This window comes from Zingiber officinale, chromosome 7A (assembly GCF_018446385.1).
Source record: "Zingiber officinale cultivar Zhangliang chromosome 7A, Zo_v1.1, whole genome shotgun sequence".
Taxonomy (NCBI): Eukaryota; Viridiplantae; Streptophyta; class Magnoliopsida; order Zingiberales; family Zingiberaceae; genus Zingiber; species Zingiber officinale.
Window position 1 is genome coordinate 17259195 of NC_055998.1, and position 20845 is coordinate 17280039.

General features: G+C 38.9%; 3 protein-coding genes across 3 annotated transcripts; 2 read left to right on the forward strand and 1 right to left on the reverse strand.

Annotated features, from left to right (window-relative positions):
• The first annotated feature begins 11505 nt into the window (after positions 1–11505).
• On the forward strand, positions 11506–12395 carry LOC122001073. Its single transcript, XM_042555649.1, has one exon. It carries the CDS (start codon positions 11765–11767, stop codon positions 12218–12220), a length of 456 nt encoding a protein of 151 aa, XP_042411583.1. The 5' UTR covers positions 11506–11764; the 3' UTR covers positions 12221–12395.
• A 1864-nt stretch (positions 12396–14259) lies between these two features.
• LOC122001070 (serine/threonine-protein kinase BLUS1-like) lies at positions 14260–16024 on the reverse strand. Its single transcript, XM_042555647.1, has 2 exons — positions 15006–16024; positions 14260–14914 (listed from the first exon to the last, which is right to left on the reverse strand). Exons 1-2 carry the CDS (start codon positions 15947–15949, stop codon positions 14311–14313), a joined length of 1548 nt encoding a protein of 515 aa, XP_042411581.1. The 5' UTR covers positions 15950–16024; the 3' UTR covers positions 14260–14310.
• Positions 16025–17300: 1276 nt separating this feature from the next.
• Positions 17301–19960, forward strand: LOC121999240 (receptor like protein kinase S.2-like). Its single transcript, XM_042553945.1, has one exon. The coding sequence runs from the start codon at positions 17301–17303 to the stop codon at positions 19746–19748; it is 2448 nt and encodes an 815-aa protein (XP_042409879.1). The 3' UTR covers positions 19749–19960.
• The last annotated feature ends 885 nt before the right edge of the window (positions 19961–20845 follow it).

Consider the following 20845-nt stretch of genomic DNA (forward strand, 5'->3'; position numbering starts at 1 on the left):
ACCTCTACCCTCTCTTTTATATTCCTTGGTCTTGGCAAATAAGGAAAGTTTTATTAAAACTTCCTTATTCTCTTTGCTAATGAAAGGAAAGTTTAATAAAAATTTTCTTTCAAACTATATATGGCCAGCCACCTTAATCCCTCCAAATAAGGAAAGTTTTAAACACAAAATTAAAACTTCCTAATTTGTTTCCGAAATTTTTAAATAAAAATTTCTCTTTTAAAAATTCCCTTCATGGTTGGTCATAAAAAGAAACTTTTATAAATTAAAATCTCTCTATTAAAACATGTGGATGATTTACAAAAAGGAAAGTTTTCTCTAAAATTAAAATCTTCCTTTCAATCTACAAATAAGGAAAGATATCAAATCTTTTCTTAATCTTTTGTAGAAACTATAAAAGGAACGATTTAATTTTAAAACTCTTTTTTAAAATCATGAGGATGGTTACAAAAAAGAAAAATTTTATCAAAAATTAAAATCTTCTTTTTAACTACAAATAAGGAAAGATATCAAACCTTTCACTTATTCTTTTGTAGAAAATTATAAAAGGAAAAAATTTAAATTTTAAACTCTCTTTTAAAACCATGGCTTTCACATAATAAATATTTTAAAAAATAAAAACCTTTTAATTTATTGTGGCCGGCCACACCAAGCTTGGGTTCAAGCTAGGGTCGACCACCTAATGAAACCAACTCACCTTGGTTTGGCCGACCCTAGCTTGGGCTCCAAGCTAGGTTTGGTCGGCCACCTTAAGGTGAGTATGGGTGAATATAATACTTTATAAATAAGAGGCTACGATAGGGACCAAGAGGAGGAATTGGTTTTGGTCTCCGATGAAATTAAGCTTTCCGTGTTCGCCCCGAACACCCAACTTAATTTTATCAATAATAATTCATACCACTAAAGAATTATTATTGAACTACTACACTGATCCCAAATTACAATTTGGGCTTCTTTTTATCATGAGTGCGTTAGTCTCCTTATATTTAAGAATAGAATGTCCACTAATTAAATGAGTTACTAACAACTCACTTAATTAATATCTAGCTCCAAGAGTTGTACCACTCAACCTTATCGTCATGTCAGACTAAGTCCATCTGCAGGGTTTACATGACAATCCTTATGAGCTCCTCTTGGGGGCATCATCAACATTCATTACTTGGACACAATTTTCTTCTATAATCAACAACACACACTATACATAATATCATTTCCCAACTTATCAGGCCTATTGATTTATCAAACTAAATCGCACCCTTTGATAAGTCAAAGAAATAAATATTAGATATATGTGCTTGTTATTATATCAGGATTAAGAGCACACACTTCCATAATAACAAAGGTCTTGTTCTTTTATGCAGTCAGTATAAAAAGAACTTACCTTAAATGACCCAGCTCAATACACTCTGAGTGTACTAGTGTAATTTTATAGTTAAGATAAACTAATACTAAATTACACTACGATTATTCCAATGGTTTGTTCCTTTCCATCTTAGTCATGCTACTGTTTATAATTTATAAGAAATTGATAACATGATCTTCTGTGTATGACACCACACCATGTTATCTACAATATAAATTAATTGCACAACTACACTTAGCATATAAATATAGATATTTGACCAATGTGATTCTTTATTTCAAAAATAAATATTTACAAAAAGCTAGGCTTTTAGTATACACTCTAACAACGTAGGCATATTACTTAGACTTACGATGCTTATATTAGTGCATCAGCATAAGTCTGGGTGTTAAATACCAAATATATAGCAATCAGGTTAACTAATCCAAGTTAGTCAAACACTAACTGGATAAAATGACTTAACTTGACTAACCAAGAGAACACTGCTATCTTCTGATAGTTAGTTAGTAACTAATGATTAGATAATTAAGAACAATTCATAGTTGATTAGATTATTTTGGAGTAATCTCAGGTTCAGGGGAGGACAAACAAGTTAACAAAATTTTGTTTTACTCTTTCAAAAATTATTTTTAAAATTATTACATGTTTTAAAAAATTATTTTAAAAATTGTTTCAATTTTTCCAAACTACTTTTAAAATAATTTTAAATGTTGCAGCACTTAGCATTTTAACTTTTTGGTTTTAAAAGCTTTTAAAGTTTTTTTTTGGATAACTTGTCATTTTCAAAATTCTTGTTGGTAACCCTTAAAGTTTCTACTCTTAGTAGATTTTAGAAGTATTTTCAACTTTATTAGCCTTGTGAAAATACTAATATACAGTGTTTTAAAATTTGTTTTGAAAAATATCTTTAATTTTTTCCTTCTTTACAAAATGTCTTAAAACACTTTGAAAAAAAATTTAAAGAGGTTCTTTTCAAAACTTATTTTTTTTAACTTTAAAATTTTCAATAAGTTGTTTTCTTTATCATTTTGAAATGTTAAGTGATTTCAAAACTATCTTTGAACATATTTTATAAAATATATTTTTTGAGAAGTTTTTATGATTATACATTTTTTTCCTCCTTCAAATAATCCTGAAAACTATTTATTGTACAAATTCCTTTTTTTTTTAACTTTTCTTAGCACATATTTTGCTTAAATATCTATTCCTGTTTTTTGATGAATGCTAAAGGAGAAGGGTTGTTAAGTTGATTAAGTTAGCAAACTCTAAAACGAATTAAATCCAAATAACTTAAACCATATTCTTTGTCTATTTTTTTGTGTATTTTTTCCTAACTTAACCTAGATTGTTATTGCATCAAAAAGGGAGAGATTGTTGGTGCAGTTTTGTACTAACGGTCTAACTCAAGTTTTGATAAATAACAAGTAAGTTAAGTTAGGTTTTGTTGTGATCTAACCACTTGATTAAGTGTGCAGGAAATCTAACTAGGTCAACGGGCCGATCGGATAACTGGTATGAAATCCAACTAGGTCAACGGGTCGATCGGATAGCTGGTATGAAATCCAGCTAGGTCAACGGGCTGACCGAATAGTTGGTACGAAGTCTAAATAGGTTGCGGGCTGACTGGATATTTGACAAGAAGTCCAGCTAGGTCAACGGGTCGACCGAATAGTTGGCATGAAGTCCAGACAGGTCGACGATTTGACCAGATGTCTAGTAAACTAGTAAATTAAGGTAAGTCACTGGAGGAGAGTGACTAAGTGAGAACGCGCCCCGGTTGGTGGGACAGTAAGCGTCAGTCCAGTTTAGATCCATTTAAGATTCTTAAACTGAGACCTTGACTAGTTTCTGGTCCAGGGATGACAGGAACTAATTACTACTCTTTAATTATAATTATGCTAACACTTGTCTTGCAGGTTTATTGGACTAACATTGTTTTGCAGGATAAAAGAGAGAAATTGCCTTCGGGTGGACAATGCCCGAAGGCACCTTTCATGGTTATGGAAGACGCCTTCACACTATTCATAGAAGGAGCCTTCCATGGTCATGGAAGGCGCCTTCCGCAGGATAAACTTAGACGTCGTCGTAGATAAGAGCTGAGCCATTCGGGATAGAGTTTGACCAATTGAAGGTGTCTTCCACAGCCTATATAAGGCAGGTTCGACCAAGCAACCTATAACAACTTCCATACGAGCTACTACGCATCCATTTGAGGCTCTGACTGCTCCAGGCTCTTGCTACGACTCTGCTACAAAGCTGCTGTGTCCGACGACTATTCCAAAGACTTCCAATCATGACAGGCAGATCAACTCCGACACAAGTGCTTTCACATCAATTACTAAAGTGTCGGTAACAAGATTTCTAGTTGTAATTAAATTATGCAAATGGAAAGTATAGTCTGTTATACTTCTTCAAACTTTCTCTGTACTCGATTCCCTCTTCTAGAGGTACTAGAAGAGGTTTTTAGTGAATTACCCATCGATAGGTCCACGGGACCTGGGTCTTAGAGTAGGAGTCGCTGAAGGCGCTAAACCAAGTAAAATCACTCATGTTTTCCTGTGTTGTTCACACTTTTAATTTTCGCTACGCATACTCGTGATTTCAAAACAAAAAAAAAAATACGAGCTTTTGAAAATCACGTGATTCATCTCCTCACGTGCGTAATCGATCCAACAACGGTCTAGCAGGTCATTACCATTCAGAAGCCCTATTAGATGGTCAGCAGGAATCCCATAATTAGTCTTTAATCGATCCAAGGACGCATTAGTAAAGCTTGATGTAGTTGATCTATACTAGAGAACAGAAGAAAATTCCCCAACCATGAAGTGCACTTCTAGACTATCAAAGACCGGTGAAAAGAAGAATTGCATGGACGAACTAAAAAACTTACTGGTAGGAAGGAGAGCTCATAGACGAAGACGACGAAAGACGATTAATGCAGAATCAATGATTATGTGCAAAGACATTCTTATTTGAGCTAATATAACCTGACTCGCTTAATAAACACAGTTGGATCTCTATTGTTATATGAATGGGATAAATTTCTAACTATAGGATTAAGCACATGAAACAAATCAAATCCAAGTAATAAATTACTTGGTAAAAGGTGTTGAGTGTATACTAAAAGTCTAGCTTTTGGTATAAACATTTATCTAGAAATAAGAATCACATTGGTCAAATGTCTACATTTATGATAAATGTAGTTGCTCAATTAATTTATATTGTAGATAACATGGTGTGTGGTGTCACACACAGAAGATCATGTTATCGGTTCCTTATAAATTATAAACAGTAGCTCACGACCAAGATGGAAAGGAACAAACCATTGGAAGGTCGTAGTGTAATTAGGTATTAGTTTATCTTAACTATATAATTACACTAGTACACTTAAAGTGTATTGAGTAGGACCATTTGAGGTCGTTCCTTTTATACTGACTTTATGAAGGAACAAAGACCTCAGTTATTATGGAAGTGTGTGCTCTTAATCCTAATATAATAACAAGCACATATATTTGATATTTATTTCTTTAATTTATCAATGGGTGAGATTTAGTTCGATAAATCAATAAGCCCGATAAGTTGGGAAATGATATCTCTTATAGTGTGTGTTGTTGATTATAGAAGGAAACTGTGTCCTAGTAATCTAGGTTGAGAATGTCCCCAATAGGAGCTCATAAGGATTGTCATGTTAAACCCTGCAGGTGGACTTAGTCCGACATGACGATGAAGTTGAGTGGTACTACTCTTGGAGCTAGATATTAATTAAGTGAGTTGTCAGTAACTTACTTAATTAGTGGACATTTGTTATCTTAAACACAGGGAGACTAACACACTCATAATAAGAAGGAGCCCAAAATGTAATTTGGGATTGGTGCGGTAGTTCAATAATAGTTCTTTAGTGGAATGAATTATTATTGATGAAATTAAATTGTGTGTTCGGGGCGAACACGGGATGCTTAATTTCATCGGGAGACCAAAACCAATTCCTCCTCTCGGTCCCTATCGTAACCTCTAGTATATAGAGATTTATACCCACCGCATACCCACCTTCTTACCCATCCAATGGGGCCGGCCAAGCTAGCTTGGAACCCAAGCTAGGGCCGGCCAAGATCAAGTGGATGAGTCATGTAGGTGGCCGGCCAAAGCTTGGGTCCCAAGCTTAGGTGGCCAGCCACTAGAATATTAAAAAGGATTTTTATTAAAATTATTTCTTATGTGGATATCATGATTTTAAAAGAGAGTTTAAAAATTAAAAATTTCCTTTTATAACTTTCTACAAAAGATTAAGAGAAGAGATTAATCTCTTTCCTTATTTGTAGTTTAAAAGGATGGTTTTAATTTTTGGTAAAAACTTTCCTTATTTGTAAATCATCTATATGTTTAAAAGAGAGTTTAAAATTTGAAATCTTTCCTTATTTGTTGATTAAAGAAGGATTTTAAATTTTAAGAAAACTTTCCTTTTTAACCATGTTCATGATTTAAAAGAGAGTTTAAAATTAAATATTCTCTTTTATAAGTTTCTACAAATGATTAAGAAAAGATTTGATATCTTTCCTTATTTGTAGATTAAAAGAGATTTTAATTTTTAGAGATAACTTTCTTTTTATCCACATGTTTAAAAGAAAGATTTTAATTTCCTTTTTATAAACCAATCATGAAGGGATACAAATTATTGGAGAAATTTTATAAATTTCCGGAAGCAAATAAGGAAGTTTTAATTTGTTTTTAAAATTTTATTTGCTTGGAAATTTATGGTGTGGTCGGCCAAATAAATTGGAGAAGAAAAATTATTTTTAATTAAATAAAATTTTCCTTTTCATGGCAAAAGAATTAAGTTTTTATTAAATTTTCCTTATTTACCAAGACCAAGGATTATAAAAGAGGGGGTAGAGGAGGCTTCAAGGCGAAGGACTCTATTCTATTTTTCTCCCTCTTTTCCTTGGTGGTTTGGCCGGCCCTTTCTTCTTCTCTTCTTCTTCTCTTTGTGGCCGAACCTCTTCATGCTCATGGAGTTTTAATCGGTGGCCGGATCTAGCTTGAGGAAGAATGAGAGAAAGCTTACATCCCTTGGAGCTTGGTTGGTGGAAAAGATCTTCATCTTTTGGAAGCTTTGTGCTTGGCCGAAATTTGAAGAAAGGAAAAGAAGGTGCTTTGGTAATTTCTCATCTCGGAAGATCGTTGCCCACACAATGTCCGAGGTTAGAAGAGGAATACGGTAGAAGATCAAGAGGTCTTTCTAAAAGGTATAACTAGTAATTTTTCTTTCCGCATCATACTAGTTATTTTTGGAAATAATACCAAATACAAGAGACATGCGATTCTAGTACAGTGGAACCTATAGATTTTCCGAGTAGCAACCAACAAAGGGCACTTAGTCTTCTCTACCGTGGATTATATCATATTAATGTGATACAACCTCAAAAATACACTTGTGCATTTGGGGCTCAGGAATCTAGTAGACGACGTGTTAAAAAATAGTGGTTGCATTTAAAAACATAATGACTGAGGCGTGTTGAGATTTAATACACAAGAGATCCGCCATGTGGCTTAGGCAGTCAGGCAGCTAGAATTATTCTGATCACGTAATAATCCAGTCAATTGGACTCTCTTCTCCTTCGACTAAATTTGAAATGGAGAGTTTGATCTTGAGGGTAATCAGAGGGTGCTATATGGATAAGGGTGGTTGGTAATCCTGTTGAGATGGTGATTCAAGAAAAAGGAAAATTGAGTTGACTTTGGCTTCCTTGGCACCCCCAAATTCTTAGGCATCCCTACTTTCTTGGCACCCCGACTACTTGGGCATCCCTAATTTCTTGAGCATCTCAACTTCTTGGGCGTCCTTGATAGGGATAGCAATTTCACCCGAACCCAATGGAGGATCCGACATCCGACCCGAATGGAGGAGGGTATGGAGGGATCATCAATACCTGATACCTGACTCGAATACCCGATTAAATAATATATATATATATATTAAAGAAAATTTTCTTTTTCTAAATTCAACTTATTATTATTTTTTTATTAGTAGGAGACTATATAGATGTTTAATCTATTTTTTAATTTTATATATATATATATATATATATATATATATATATAGAGGATGTTAATTTTAATATATTTTTATTGAATGATAATAATTCGATAGAAAGAAGAAAAATTATACGTATAGAAGATATCTAATCCTTTAATGGGTATGGATATACCCATCGGATATCTTATACCCGATGGGTATAGGTACGGAGGATATAGAATCTGACACGAACCCGACCCATTGTCATCCCTAGTCCTTAAGGTCCTCAGCACTCCATCTTTTTAGGTGTTTACCTTCTGGATGCTTGCATGACATCTCAGATTATTTCAGAAAAAAAATAATCATCATATAAATCTTAGATTATTTTAAGAAAAACACAATGGCATAAATAAATCTTGAATTATTTAAGCAATTAATAATAATAACGTAAAAATCGGATTATAAGGAAAAAGGTTGTCTTCTCAATATAAAAGGTAGTACTTTTCAGAGTCCGAGGTATATGCACATAATATATAACTTGAGCATCGGAGTGATTGCGTCGGAGAACCCTTGACCGTTATTCTAACTTTCTTCTTATTGTTTACCTTCCTCTATGCTTGCAAAATCACATTACCATCCTCATTATCCTTTAGTAATTTTCGATCAAGTTGGCGTCAAAGTCAACTCATCGATGATTCACTCGTCGACATACGCGAGGAGGATCATTCAAATAACTAATCAACAATTTTACTTAATTGATTGATTCTTTATTTCTTGTATAGTCGAATCTCAAGCTTTGCTTAATTTATTTCTAGATCAATTTAAAAAAAAACAAAGAGGTGGGACGGGAGCCCATCCTAACTCAAGGGTGGTTCTACCCTGGGTGCACCTTTGTAATCGATGTGCGTCTTTCCCTAATTGTCTCTATTATAACCGTCCACGCTGATAAAGCTAAGAATTTCATATGGGGGCGAAAGATGCGTTCTTATGTTGGGAGAGGGAGCATGTCGCTTCTAGACTTAGGAGAGGCGTCGATTGTTCCCATGCGCCAAATTGACTTGAGTTGAAATCGGAAGAGTTGGTCCAACTTTGATCTGAGCTCCGTCTTGAATTGGACCGATCAGAGTTCGTGTCACATAACACTTGTCATTCCCGCCGCCTCACTCGGCCTAAAGTCTAAGAAACTAAATATCGACCAAATAAATAGAGTAAGTGATGAGATCTTGGGCCATTGGGATGGGCAAGCTCGCGCTAGCCCATTGGCGAAATTTGAGAATTAAAAACGGCAGTGATCAAGGAGATCTACGGCCACGTTTCTTTAATAAAGAAACTAAAAGGGGCATCCTAATTTTTAAATTATCAAAAGAATATTAAAACTAGTGTTATTCACTTTCTATCCTTTCCTTCGATCTCTAAATCTTCTTTCTCTAGATATTATTTTCTAATACATCCCTTAGTGGGTCTAATATAAGAAAGTATCAGATTCAGCATAAATTTGATATTTTTCATATCAGGCTCACATTAAGCCTAATGTGAGAAAATATCAGGTTTATACTGGGTTTGATATTTTGAATATCATGCCCAAAGTGGATTTAATATTGGACCATATCAGATCGGAATAGATCTATACGGAAAAATATTAGATCAATTATGAGCTTGATATGGGATCATATAGATCCAACAATGGAGTTGATATGAGAAAATATAATATTCTTTTTAATTCTAGAGAGAAGAAATGTATTGGAAAACGATGAGAAGAAGTTTAGGAGGTTGGCAAAGGAAATAATATTATTTTAAATATTTTTTAATAGTTTTAAAAATAAAAATATATTTTTTAATAAATAAAAAAAATATGACCGCTCTTTTGGTAAAACCGATGAACTTTTTATTTAAAGAATTTTAAGTGAAATTATGCACGCATACCAAATTAATTGGAAATTTTCTGAATTGCATGAGAAAATATTTTTTTCCTTTGAATGCACATGATTAATTTTTATTTTATTTTATTTTGAATAAATAGAAACTTAAATTTACAAAAGAACTTCCGTTAAATTATCTTAAAATTTCAATACAAAATTTTAACTTTATCAATAAATCCTGTGTGAGAGAATATTTATTTCAACTTTCTAATTTATACCAATTCATCATTTATGTATAATCTTATCTAATTATATCCAATTAAATTATATATATACTTAATTTTAAATATTTTATATCTAATAAAGTGGATTATGTACTTACCTATATATATACTACACATTTATATATAGATGATGTTGATCAGATAGAAAATATATTATATATTAATTTAGATGATGTTAAATTTCTTCCACGTATTTAAAATATATATGTTCAAGAATGACGTTGAATTTATTTATTATGGACTTTCTATACCTATATTTTATCATGTACCTAAAAATTATGTGTATAGATAATATATTAGATTTAAATTTAAATGATATTAAATTTAAGAAGAATTATATCTCTTTTAAATAAATGATACCTCTTTTTAATTTTTTTTAACCTATATTTTGTAACTGTCCTTCAAAATATATACACAAGTAGTGAATTAAGTAAATTTCTATGAATTAAAAAATTGAAATAAATATTGTCTAATAGAGCGATCGACGGCAAAGGTAAAAATTTGCATGAGAAAGTTTAGGGTAATTTGCCCCAAGAACTTGATCATTTTATTCATGAATCAAATTGTCCACTAAGGGACAAAAGGAGGAGGAAACATAAAGTATCTTATCCACTCGATGGGCTTTGGCAGTTGAGCCCATCGTTGTCCCCACTCACCTTCTCTTCGGCAAAAAGCCAATTTCAATTTTCAATCGCTTTAAAATGGATAATGACTCGTGTGAAATTGTTATGATATTAATATTGCAGTTAAATAAAATTAAAAGGACAAAACTGAAAAGGACAACTTAATTTATTAAATCGCCAAATGAGCGTTTTAAAAAAAATATTTAAAAAAAAATCAAAAGTGGGTACCCTTTTCCAAAAATACTTTTAATTTCAATATTATTATAACAATTACTATTAACTATTATAATGGTTAACAACTATTTAATAATTACTGTAATATATAACAGTTAATACAATACTATCGTATTGTAATAACTACTGAGTAATTTTTATAATTATATAGTAACTATTTAATAGATTTTATAATTATTTTAAAAAAAATTGATAAAATTTAAATAATTGTAAGTTGATAAAGAGTATTTTGATATGATAATATTCAACATTTAAAATTTATGACTCAAGATTTTAATATTTAGGATTTAAAGTTTACTTAACTATGTAGTTACTTAGTAACCTCTAGAACTTTTTAAAAATAATTTTGATTAATTAAAAATAATTTCATTAAAATTTAAATAATTTTAACTGAATTAATAAAAATATTTTCATATAATAGCCTCCGAATGTTTAAGATTTTAAGATTTAGAATGTATATAATACTTAATAAATTCTAGATCTTTTTAAAAATAATTTTAATTAATTTAAAATAATTTTGACCAAATTAATATATTTTAACATATAATAAATCAGAATTTATTTATGACTCAAGAATTTAAAATTTAAAGTTGGAGATTTGGTTGAAGTGGCTACTCAATAACTTCTATTACTATTTCGATAAAATAACTATGTAATAGTTTTTATAACTATTTTAAAATAATTTAATTAATTTTAAAATAATTTTAATTAAATTAATAAAATAATATTTTAATATAATAATTTTTATATACAGTAATTTCACACACCGACTACGACTAACTGTATTATAACAGCGACGGAGTAATTACTCTAATATATGATAGCTAGTCTATTATAACTACGCTGAAAATAAATGTATTTTCGAACAACGGAACGTTTTTATTTATTTATTTATTTATTTATTTTTTAAAGGAATGTGATGATTTGATTAATCCGAGAAGCTCTTAAGATTTTTGCACAAATAAAAATACATAAAAAATAATATTTTGAAAGTGTAAAGGAGAATTTTGGAATCCAAAAAAACAAAAAAAAAAATATCCGTATATTTTATATTTGCAATTGTCCGTATAATGATCTGGTTAGGGCGTCGAGGAGATCCGGTCGACACGAAAATGTTTATAAATTATAGTCCATCAAACCAAAAGCACGGAGATTCTCACACCCCAAAACCATGCCTATTTCGCCAGTCCTATCCAATCCCCATCGATATCAATCTCCGCTCTCGGCAATCGCTTCTTCTTCTTCCTCAATCTTGATCCTCCTTTCCGCAGTCTCCGCTTCTTTGTTGGTGCTTTTGCGGTGCTCGCCACAGTAGTTGTAGGAAAGTGTCGATCTTTGAGGGGGAGGTCGTAGGTTGAAGGAAGGGAGAAAGGGGGGAAAAGCAAAGAATGGCTGCCGGAGCGGCTTCATCGACGTCTGGGATCTTCGCTTCGATCTGCTTGCTGCAGTCGGCGATGGCGGCGACCTGCGGCGCGCTGATGATGTTCTACTTGAACGAGATCGCGGTGGTCGGGCACGGGCAGGAGACGGCGCGGAAGCTGCAGGGGTCGACGCCGCACGACCAGCTGCTAATCCAGACCTCCGACTCCTTCGCTGGCTTCCTCCTCTTTGCCATCGGGCTACTCCTCTTCATGGTCTCCTTCGTCAAAGACCGTGACTTCCAGGCCTTCTTCGCCAAGGGTTGCATCCTCCTGCACGGTGCCATGGCCCTTTGGCGTCTCTTCTTCGAGCGCCGCCTCGAGGACCTCGCACGTGTCTGGCCCCGCCAGATCGTTGGCGACCTCGTCCTCGGTCTCTCCTGGGTTCTCTTCCTTGTGTACTCTTGGAGAGAGAAATACGACTGATTGCATATCGCTGCAACTAAAGGTACATCCTTTCTGTATGCTTGTATCCCTATGCGAGAATGAGTTTCTTGTGAATCTATTGTTTTTTTGCGTTGTGTAATATGCTTGCTCTTGTGTAATGGTTGCTCTCTTTTCATTCATAGCATAATGAACATTTTCACGAGTTGTTTTGCAATGGTTCTTCTGTCTTGCCCATCTCCTGAAGCTTTCTTGCTATTGTTATTTTGTCGTGTGCAAAAATAGATTGGATTAAGTGTGAACTTGTTGGTGATCAAATGAAATAGTTCTCTTCCTTGGAAAAAGATAATGAAGTGTGCTCCAAGTCTACTGTTTCATCCTTTGCAAAAACCTGGAATGTCGTTGTATCCAGTAGTTTAGTCTATATGATTCTTCCATCCTCTAATTTGGAATGGGACCTTACTGTTAAAATATCAGCTTTCCGACTTCTGAGTGTGAATTACCAAGTCGTTTGTTAAGGATGATTAATGTGTGCTAACCACATTGCTTGATTTGGGAAAGAGCCAAGTATATTTTGGTCCTCCAGTGATTGAATTTGATGTTTATGTTGGCAACGTTTTCAGTAAGATACATTCACTGTTAGTTTCGCAAGGGCTCTAGCATACAGACGTGCACCCATAAAGGTGAATTCTTTTCCCTTGCCAGGAGTGACTAAGTTTTCCTTGCAACAAAAATTGTTTTCATGTACAATTAATACAACTTCCTTTTTTTTTTGAAATAAGATAGTGGTCTTTCATTTCATTATGAATTGAAGTTGTTCATGTATGTTGATCTAGAAGAAAAAAAACAAAAACTCGTTTTTAAGCTACAATCTTGGTTGTACTTAGAATGCTGAGGATCGCTTGGACAACAAGGTTTCTTTGCAGAAAGGAAAGCACTTTGCTTCTATGTCTTGTAAAAATTAGAAAACACAGAGAACAAGGAAGAAGAAAGACAGTAGATGCAAAATCACAGGAAACTGAAACAGATTTATGTGGTTGGCCCAGACTGCCTATGTAAAAAGATCTCTAATAGTCAAACTCATAGCCAGCACATATAAGATGGTTGAACCCCTTATTCTATAAATTCAGGAAAATAGGCATACATTCAACTGTATACATAATTTTTGAATCACAAAATAATAGCACAGATTACATCCACTGGATGATGACTAAACTGCCTTTGATGATTTAGGATGAGTGAGTTAGATGATGACTATAATTGCCTCCGATGATTTAGGATGAGTGAGTAGACGGAGGCCATTGCATCCCATAACACTTGCTTAGAAGCATATGTGTTCATGTTGACACATTGGATGATTAACACATCATGAGTTCATCAGTTCAGCACATCAGGTTGCTAGGTTTGATTGTTCTCCATTTTCTTAGATGCTGGATTTTGGTTTGAAATATAATGTATGAAACTAATTGTGATACAAATTGTTGTGCATCAACCCAATGTTTCGAGACACATGGCTTATCAGAGACTATCTCCTTCTCAATTACCTCTAAGATTTCCCTCAGTCTTTTTTGTGAGTTGATCACATATTCTACTGAATGCCAATAAATACATCAAATTTGCTGCTCAAAGAGAAGACTTAAGGTTTTCAAACCCGTGGCTCAAATGAACCTGCATCAAGAACAGACATTAACCACAGATCATACCCAAGAAAACAATGAAATCACCATCACATACATGGAAGATGTTATTGTGAATTGTCATTACTTCATTCACTATCCACCTATTGTCATATACTGTTGTAGCTTTCGATTGGATGCATGCTTGCTACTTCATCTAGTGTAGATGTGTGGTTATTAAACTTGTAGTTAAACTTCCTTTCCTAAACATTGGCCTTTAAAGACATTCATGAGAAATTTGCATGCGGTCAAGGAGAGGTTGTCTTTAACAGATCGAAGTCAGATTTCTGGATGAAAAGGGCCATGAGGACTAAATACTTTGATGTCTATTACGCTACATAGCACTAGTTTACATTATGATTATAGAAGAGAACACAACAATATTTCATAATTTAACTCAAGTAAAGTAGTTGTGCTGAAAGCAGAGTAGCGTATAAGTAATAAGGTTAAATATCATTAGTAGGAGTTTAATTTAATTGTGAGAGCGGCCTCCAAGTCTGCGTTGCGCTTCATCTCCCTGAGCAGCTGCAGCTTGAGGTCGTCGACGGTGCGCTGCAGGCTGTTGATGTACTCCCACAGCTTCTGGTCCCGGAGGTTCACCATCATCACCATCTCCGACTCCGGCCGCTTTCCCCCGCCTCCGCCGTCGACCACCGTGCAGCAGCGTCCGCACCGCGACAGCACCTCCATCACCATCCCCCGCTGCAACTCCAGGCTGCTCAGCAGCGACGCCAGGTTCGGCACCAGAGTCTGCTTCACCACCACCATCGCCTGCTGCTTCTTAGCATCTGCGGCCTCTGTTTTCTCCTGATCTTGATGGCAATCTGCTGCCTCTGTTTGGTCCGCCTTCGCCGCCGTCGCCTCCTTGTGGTGGTCTTCTTCTTTGCAGCTCTTGTCGTCGATATCTGGTGGGTACACCGGGTCCAGCGCCAGCACGTTCTCGTTGAAGTTCCACCCGCTGATACGGCGGATCTTGACCAGAGGAGACGCCGAGCCCTCGGTGGTAGCGTGGTCGTAGTCTATGTTGACTTCCTCGATGTTGTTCATCTTCTCCATGCATCTAAAATAATTTATATAAATCAGCACTTTAGAGAAATTTCATTTTCCTATCCAAATTTTATAACTCAAAAAATTGAGTAATTAATTGATACCTTTCGTGGATGGCGGGGACGGCATGCAAAACGTTCTTGACGAAGTAGTCGTTGGACTTGCAGTTCTTGAAAAAAGGGTGTCGGAGGAGCTTGTCGGCGGACGGCCTCTTGGAGGGGTCTCGGCAGAGGCAGGCCGCCACCATGTCCTTGAAAGCCTTCGAGAACTTCTTCTTCTTGATCTTGTCGAGATCCCCGCCGCCGCCGCAGCCGTGATGGTCCTCGAAGCGGAGGCGGTTGGTGATCTTCATCATGAGCGACTTGGAGAGAGGGAGGTGGGAGAGCGGCGGGCGGCCGTGGGCGAGCTCCAGCGCGGTGATGCCGAAGGACCAGATGTCGGCCTTGATGCCGTAGCCGAGGTGGGAGTGCAGCACCTCCGGCGCCATCCAGTACGGCGTCCCGGCGACGTCGTTAAAGAAGGAGGCGGAAGCAGAGGCGGTGGCAGAGTGGGACTCGTAGATGGACGCGGAGACGCCGAAGTCGGCGAGCTTGACGGAGCCGTCGGAGTCGACGAGGATGTTGCCGGCCTTAATGTCGCGGTGGATGTGTCCCTGGCCGTGGAGGTAGGAGAGAGCGAGTAGGGTATCGCGGAGGACGAAGGCGATGGATGCCTCGGGGAGGCCGGCGGGGAAGGCGGAGGCGAGGATGGAGTGGAGAGACCCGGCGGCCATGAAAGGCATGACGACCCACAGGTGGCGGTCGACGGTGAAGGAGCAGTGGGCACGGAGGACGTTGGGGTGGGAGAGCAGGGCCATGGCCTTGGCCTCGCGACGCACGTCGTCCAGGTTGGCGCGCGACCTCTCCAAGTCTATCGACTTGATCGCCACCACCGGCGATGATGACGGGTGGTGGAGGCACGCCGCCTTGTACACCACCGCACTCACACCGCTACCCACCTCGTAAAGAAGCCGGTACGACTTCGGATCCAGTGGGTACGCCGTCGTCATCGCTCGTCACTTCCTGCTCTGCTCCTCAATTGATCTTCTTCCCCTGCCGCCACACTTCCAGCGATTTATATATGTGTAATCATGATCGATCATGAGGCTAATAATTTTTTGCTTTTAATTCCCAATTAATCGTCAGTAATACTATCTGAACATTTTCAGACAAGAATCTCACAACCATTAATCCTCTACGTCCATTTTTGTGGAGCCAAGAAGGTGGATGAAAAGTTCACAGGCCATGCTTCCTTTGCGTTAGAAAGAAGAACAGGTGGTCTCATGACCACCACATGGAACTGAAGAGCTTAACAGACATAACTGATATTGCTGATCATGGTTAGCAAAAGAGTGGGTAGCTGCAGTTGCAGCAAGTATTCATGTGAGGGTGATAATGTACGCGATCAAGAGTCCCGTGAGATCAGACTCCACATAGATGGAAGTTGGTATATATCTTCATCTGAAGAGAGACGTACGATAGAGACACAACACTGGCAACTCCCAGCTCCTGCTGATTAGGATGTTTTGCCGAATCAGATCGAAGGGGATCAGGTTGGATCTTGTGACTAATTTCTAGTAGTGTTGGGGTTCTAAAGGGTGTCGTCGTTCTTCTCTCCTAAACCGTATCTGAAACTCCTCATTTTGTCCATTTCTTACTAAATTGTGTGTGCTGTACGGATTAGTCAGTATGAACATCTTGACACGTGATTTAGTCGATGTGTGTTTTTAAACTATGAACACGCATCACAAATTCTGTATATGTTGACTTATATTACATGAAATATTCAGTAAGTTTCTGTTTTTTTTTTCTTTCCCTCCGCGTTGTATTGCAACAAAAAATCATGTAATTTTCATAGTTTCCGCGTAGTTGATCTCGTTGAGTCAAATACAAATACATTGTTGCATCTTCTCATATTTTATCTTCGTCAAGCACAAAGTTCAAATCGTGGAGGAAAACAAGAGAAAACTTCACATGCTCTTCTTCTTCTTCTGTTTTTTCCTCCATGGAAGACAAAAGAACAGGTGAAAAGTTTCCAATAAATGACAATAAATGGAGAGCTGGACACAAGATTGGATCTTTCACAATATCACATGATTCCACCTGTCTCCATTCTCTGAGTTTTGTTCTGTTCCTCGCTTCAGCAATTCCCTGAGTTTCCAAATTCCAACAGTCTACTGGCCCACGCGTCTAACATGAAGTCAATAGCCTCATTCAAGTTTGTGTTAGACAATATAAAATTGTACCCAAATTCTTTTTGAGGCTTAGAAGTCAATTTAGTCTTATTGAAAAAACTATTTTAAATGTTTTCTCTTTATTTATTTATCGACTTTGTCTTTCAATACGTCCACGAACGCGCCAATGCCGACCATCCCGCGCCTCTGCTACGTTGTCCCCGCCGCCGGAGACGCCGATGACGGCGACCGCTCCCTGTTCTACTCCGCTAAATCTTCGATCGGGAAGCGTCCTCGTCGCCGAAATCATCGCCTCGGTATCTCTGCCTGCGCCGACGCCGTCCTCCGCTGGCTCTGTCCCCGTGGCCGACGGTGCCTCTGCTTCCGTGATAATCACCGCGCCGTCGACCCCGACTCCATCTGCTTCGAGGATATCGCCGGCGTGCACTCGCCACCACACGTCCACAAGGCCATCATCGGTAGCAGCCCCCGGATTTTTTGCTACTCCGAGCTTTATATCGGGACCAACGGGTTTAGTGACAGGGAAATCCTCGGCAGCGGCGGCTTCGGGCGAGTGTACCGCGCGGTGCTTCCCAGCGAGAGCACTGTCGTGGCAGTCAAGTGCGTCGCTCGATGTGGCGATCGGTTCGAGAAGGCCTTCTCGGCGGAGCTGGTGGCCGTCGCTCAGCTTCGCCACCGCAACCTCGTCCGCCTTCGGGGATGGTGCGTCCATGACGACCAGCTTCTCTTGGTTTACGATTACATGCCCAACCAAAGCCTCGATCGCTTCCTCTTCCTTCCGCTCGCTGCCGGAGCGAAACCGCTCGACTGGGCGTGCCGTCGACGGATCGTGAAGGGCCTGGCGGCGGCCATGTTCTACCTCCACGAGCAGCTCGACACGCAGATCATCCACCGCGACGTGAAGTCCAGCAACGTCATGCTCGACTCGGAGTTCAACGCCCGGCTCGGCGACTTTGGCCTCGCTCGGTGGCTAGATCACGGTGACGAAGTCTCTGAGACCTTGATACGGTCTTTCTCCACGACGAACTACCAGTTTCGGCTGACGGAAACGAGCCGGGTCGGCGGCACGATTGGGTACATCCCGCCGGAGAGCTTCCAGAAGCTCCGCAGCAGTGCGGCAACGGCGAAGTCGGACGTTTTCAGCTTCGGGATCGTGGTTCTGGAAGTGGCCACCGGGCGGCGGGCGGTGGACCTCTCGTCGCCGGACGATCAAATCTTCCTGCTAGATTGGATCCGGAAACTCGCGGACGAGGGTCGCTGCCTCGACGCCGTGGATCAAAGACTGCCGGATGGTACCTTTTCTTTGTCGGAGATGCGGCGGCTCATCCACCTCGGCCTCCTCTGCTCCCTCCACGACCCGCACGCACGGCCGACCATGAAATGGGTAATGGAGACTCTCTCGTCGCAGAGCAACTCCGCTGATGACCTCCCCTCTCTCCCAAGTTTCCAATCCCAACCGGGATACATCACCTTCTCTCCTTCCACCACCACGACATCCAAACCGCCCGCCACTACATCCAACTTCCTCACCGCCGGGAACTCCACCCTGTTTTTAACAGCAGACGACGATGGCAGCGATAATCGCTGCCAAGCCGGAAAGAAAATGCCCATTATAGACACGCCGCGGGAGATCACATACGACGAGATCGCGGCGATCACAAACAATTTCTCGGAGTCGCAGATGGTGGCCGAGATGGACTTCGGCACCGGCTACCGCGGCTACATTGACAACCGCTTTCCGGTGCTGGTGAAACGACTCAGGATGCGCACGTGCCCGGCGCTTCGAGCTCGGTTCGCCGGCGAGCTCCACAACCTGGCGAGGTTGCGTCACCGCCACCTAGTCCAGCTGCGCGGATGGTGCACGGAGCAGGGCGAGATGTTGGTCATCTACGACTACTCCACCCCCAGTCTCCTCAGTCACCACCTCTTCCACCTCCGCACGGCGGCCCTGCCTTGGCGCCACCGCTACCACATCGTCAAGTGCCTCGCCTCCGCCGTGCTCTACCTCCACGAGGAGTGGGAGGAGCAGGTGATCCACCGTAGCATCACTTCCTCCGCCGTCTTCCTCGACCCGGAAATGAACCCCCGGCTCGGTGCCTTCGCGCTAGCTGAGTTCCTCTCCCGCAACTCGCACGGCCACTTCTCGGGGGCCCCCGCCGCGGCGGCGCGCGGCATTTTCGGGTACATGTCGCCTGAGTACGTGGAAACAGGGGAGGCAACAACGATGGCGGACGCGTACAGCTTCGGAATGGTGGTGCTCGAGGTGGTGAGCTGGCAGATGGCCGTGGACTTCCGTCGGCCGGAGGTGCTTCTGGTGAAGAAGGTGTGGGGGTTGGAGGCGAGGAAGCGGCCGCTGGAGGAGCTCGCCGACGGGAAGCTGGAGGGGGAGTTCGATCGCGAGGAGTTGACCAGGCTGGTGAAGCTTGGGATTGCCTGCAGGCGATCGAACCCGGAGAGGAGACCGAGGATGAGGCAGATCGTGAGCATATTGGACGGCAACGACGGGCTGCTGAAGGAATTAAGGCATAAGAAGGAGGGCAGAGGCGACTGGGAAGGGAAGAATGCTGCAACGCTGTCAATGGTTAGGAGAATTCAGGCACTTGGGATTCAGTGACAGATATCATCGATCACAGATCTCGCCAACTCTTTCTCTGCTCGACCACTGTTCTTCGGCCTCTTCTCTTCTTTTCTATTCTGATTCACGTGTTCTTCCCTGTTTGATTCTGCCAGCTCTCAAACTGCGGCTCCCGCGGCAGTGGCTCAACGGTCAACATTTCATTTCACCGTCCTCGCTCGGTAGCCAAAAATTTCATTTCAGATTCCAAATTTTTTATTCCACTCAAAAAATTGCATCGTAAGTGAGAATCAAGCATGGATACTTGGACATTGCTGGAGCGCCTACGCTAGCCCCAGGGCTGAATTCCTGATTGTTGTATTGCATTTCGTTAAATTACTGAACCATACAGTAATTGTGGTCGAATACGGTCGAATAGGGTCGAATACTTGAGTTTTAAAATTATCAATGACGTACCTATAACCATTTTGCCCCTTCATATTTATCCCAATCCATTTGGGACATTATTTGTAAATAAGATTATGAATCGATTACTATACTATATCAATCGATTAAAAAATATAATTTATATTTAAAAAATTATTACTATCAATGTGATGTATAGAAATAATATTTGAGAGTATAAATATAATCAGGAGGACTAGACAAATACATAGAATCTAGTTTCATTTCATTCTGAATTCTCTAGATTCATCAGCCAATTTTAACCATATAAAATCAGTTTACATGTATTTATTTAGTTCTCCTAATCATATCTATATTCTCAAATATCATCTTCATATGTTATATTGAAAGTAATAATTTTTTAACACGAATAAGATTTTTTAATATATTCGTATATTTGTTTAAATATATTCATGTTTAAAAAATTGTTGCTCTCAGTATAACGTTTGGAAATGATATTTGAGAATATAAATATAATTAGAAGAAATAAACGAACATATAAGACATTATTTCATGTCATTCGGAGCTCTCTAGATCCATCATATTTTGATTGAAATTAATTGATAAATTTAGAGAGATTGAAATGACATGAAATCAAATTTTATGTGTTCTTTAATTCGTTTGTTTATATTCATGCCCTTAAACGCCATTTTCATACGTTATATTGAGAGTAATAAATTTTTAAACATAAA

Excerpts from the sequence above, each read along its gene's own strand:
- LOC122001073 (XM_042555649.1), top strand. The coding sequence starts at position 11,765 with ATGGCTGCCGGAGCGGCTTCATCGACGTCTGGGATCTTCGCTTCGATC.
- LOC122001070 (XM_042555647.1), bottom strand. The coding sequence starts at position 15,949 with ATGACGACGGCGTACCCACTGGATCCGAAGTCGTACCGGCTTCTTTAC. Across the intron at positions 14,915-15,005 it reads GTCCCCGCCATCCACGAAAG|ATGCATGGAGAAGATGAACA; the intron begins GTATCAATTAAT and ends AAATTATTTTAG.
- LOC121999240 (XM_042553945.1), top strand. The coding sequence starts at position 17,301 with ATGCCGACCATCCCGCGCCTCTGCTACGTTGTCCCCGCCGCCGGAGAC.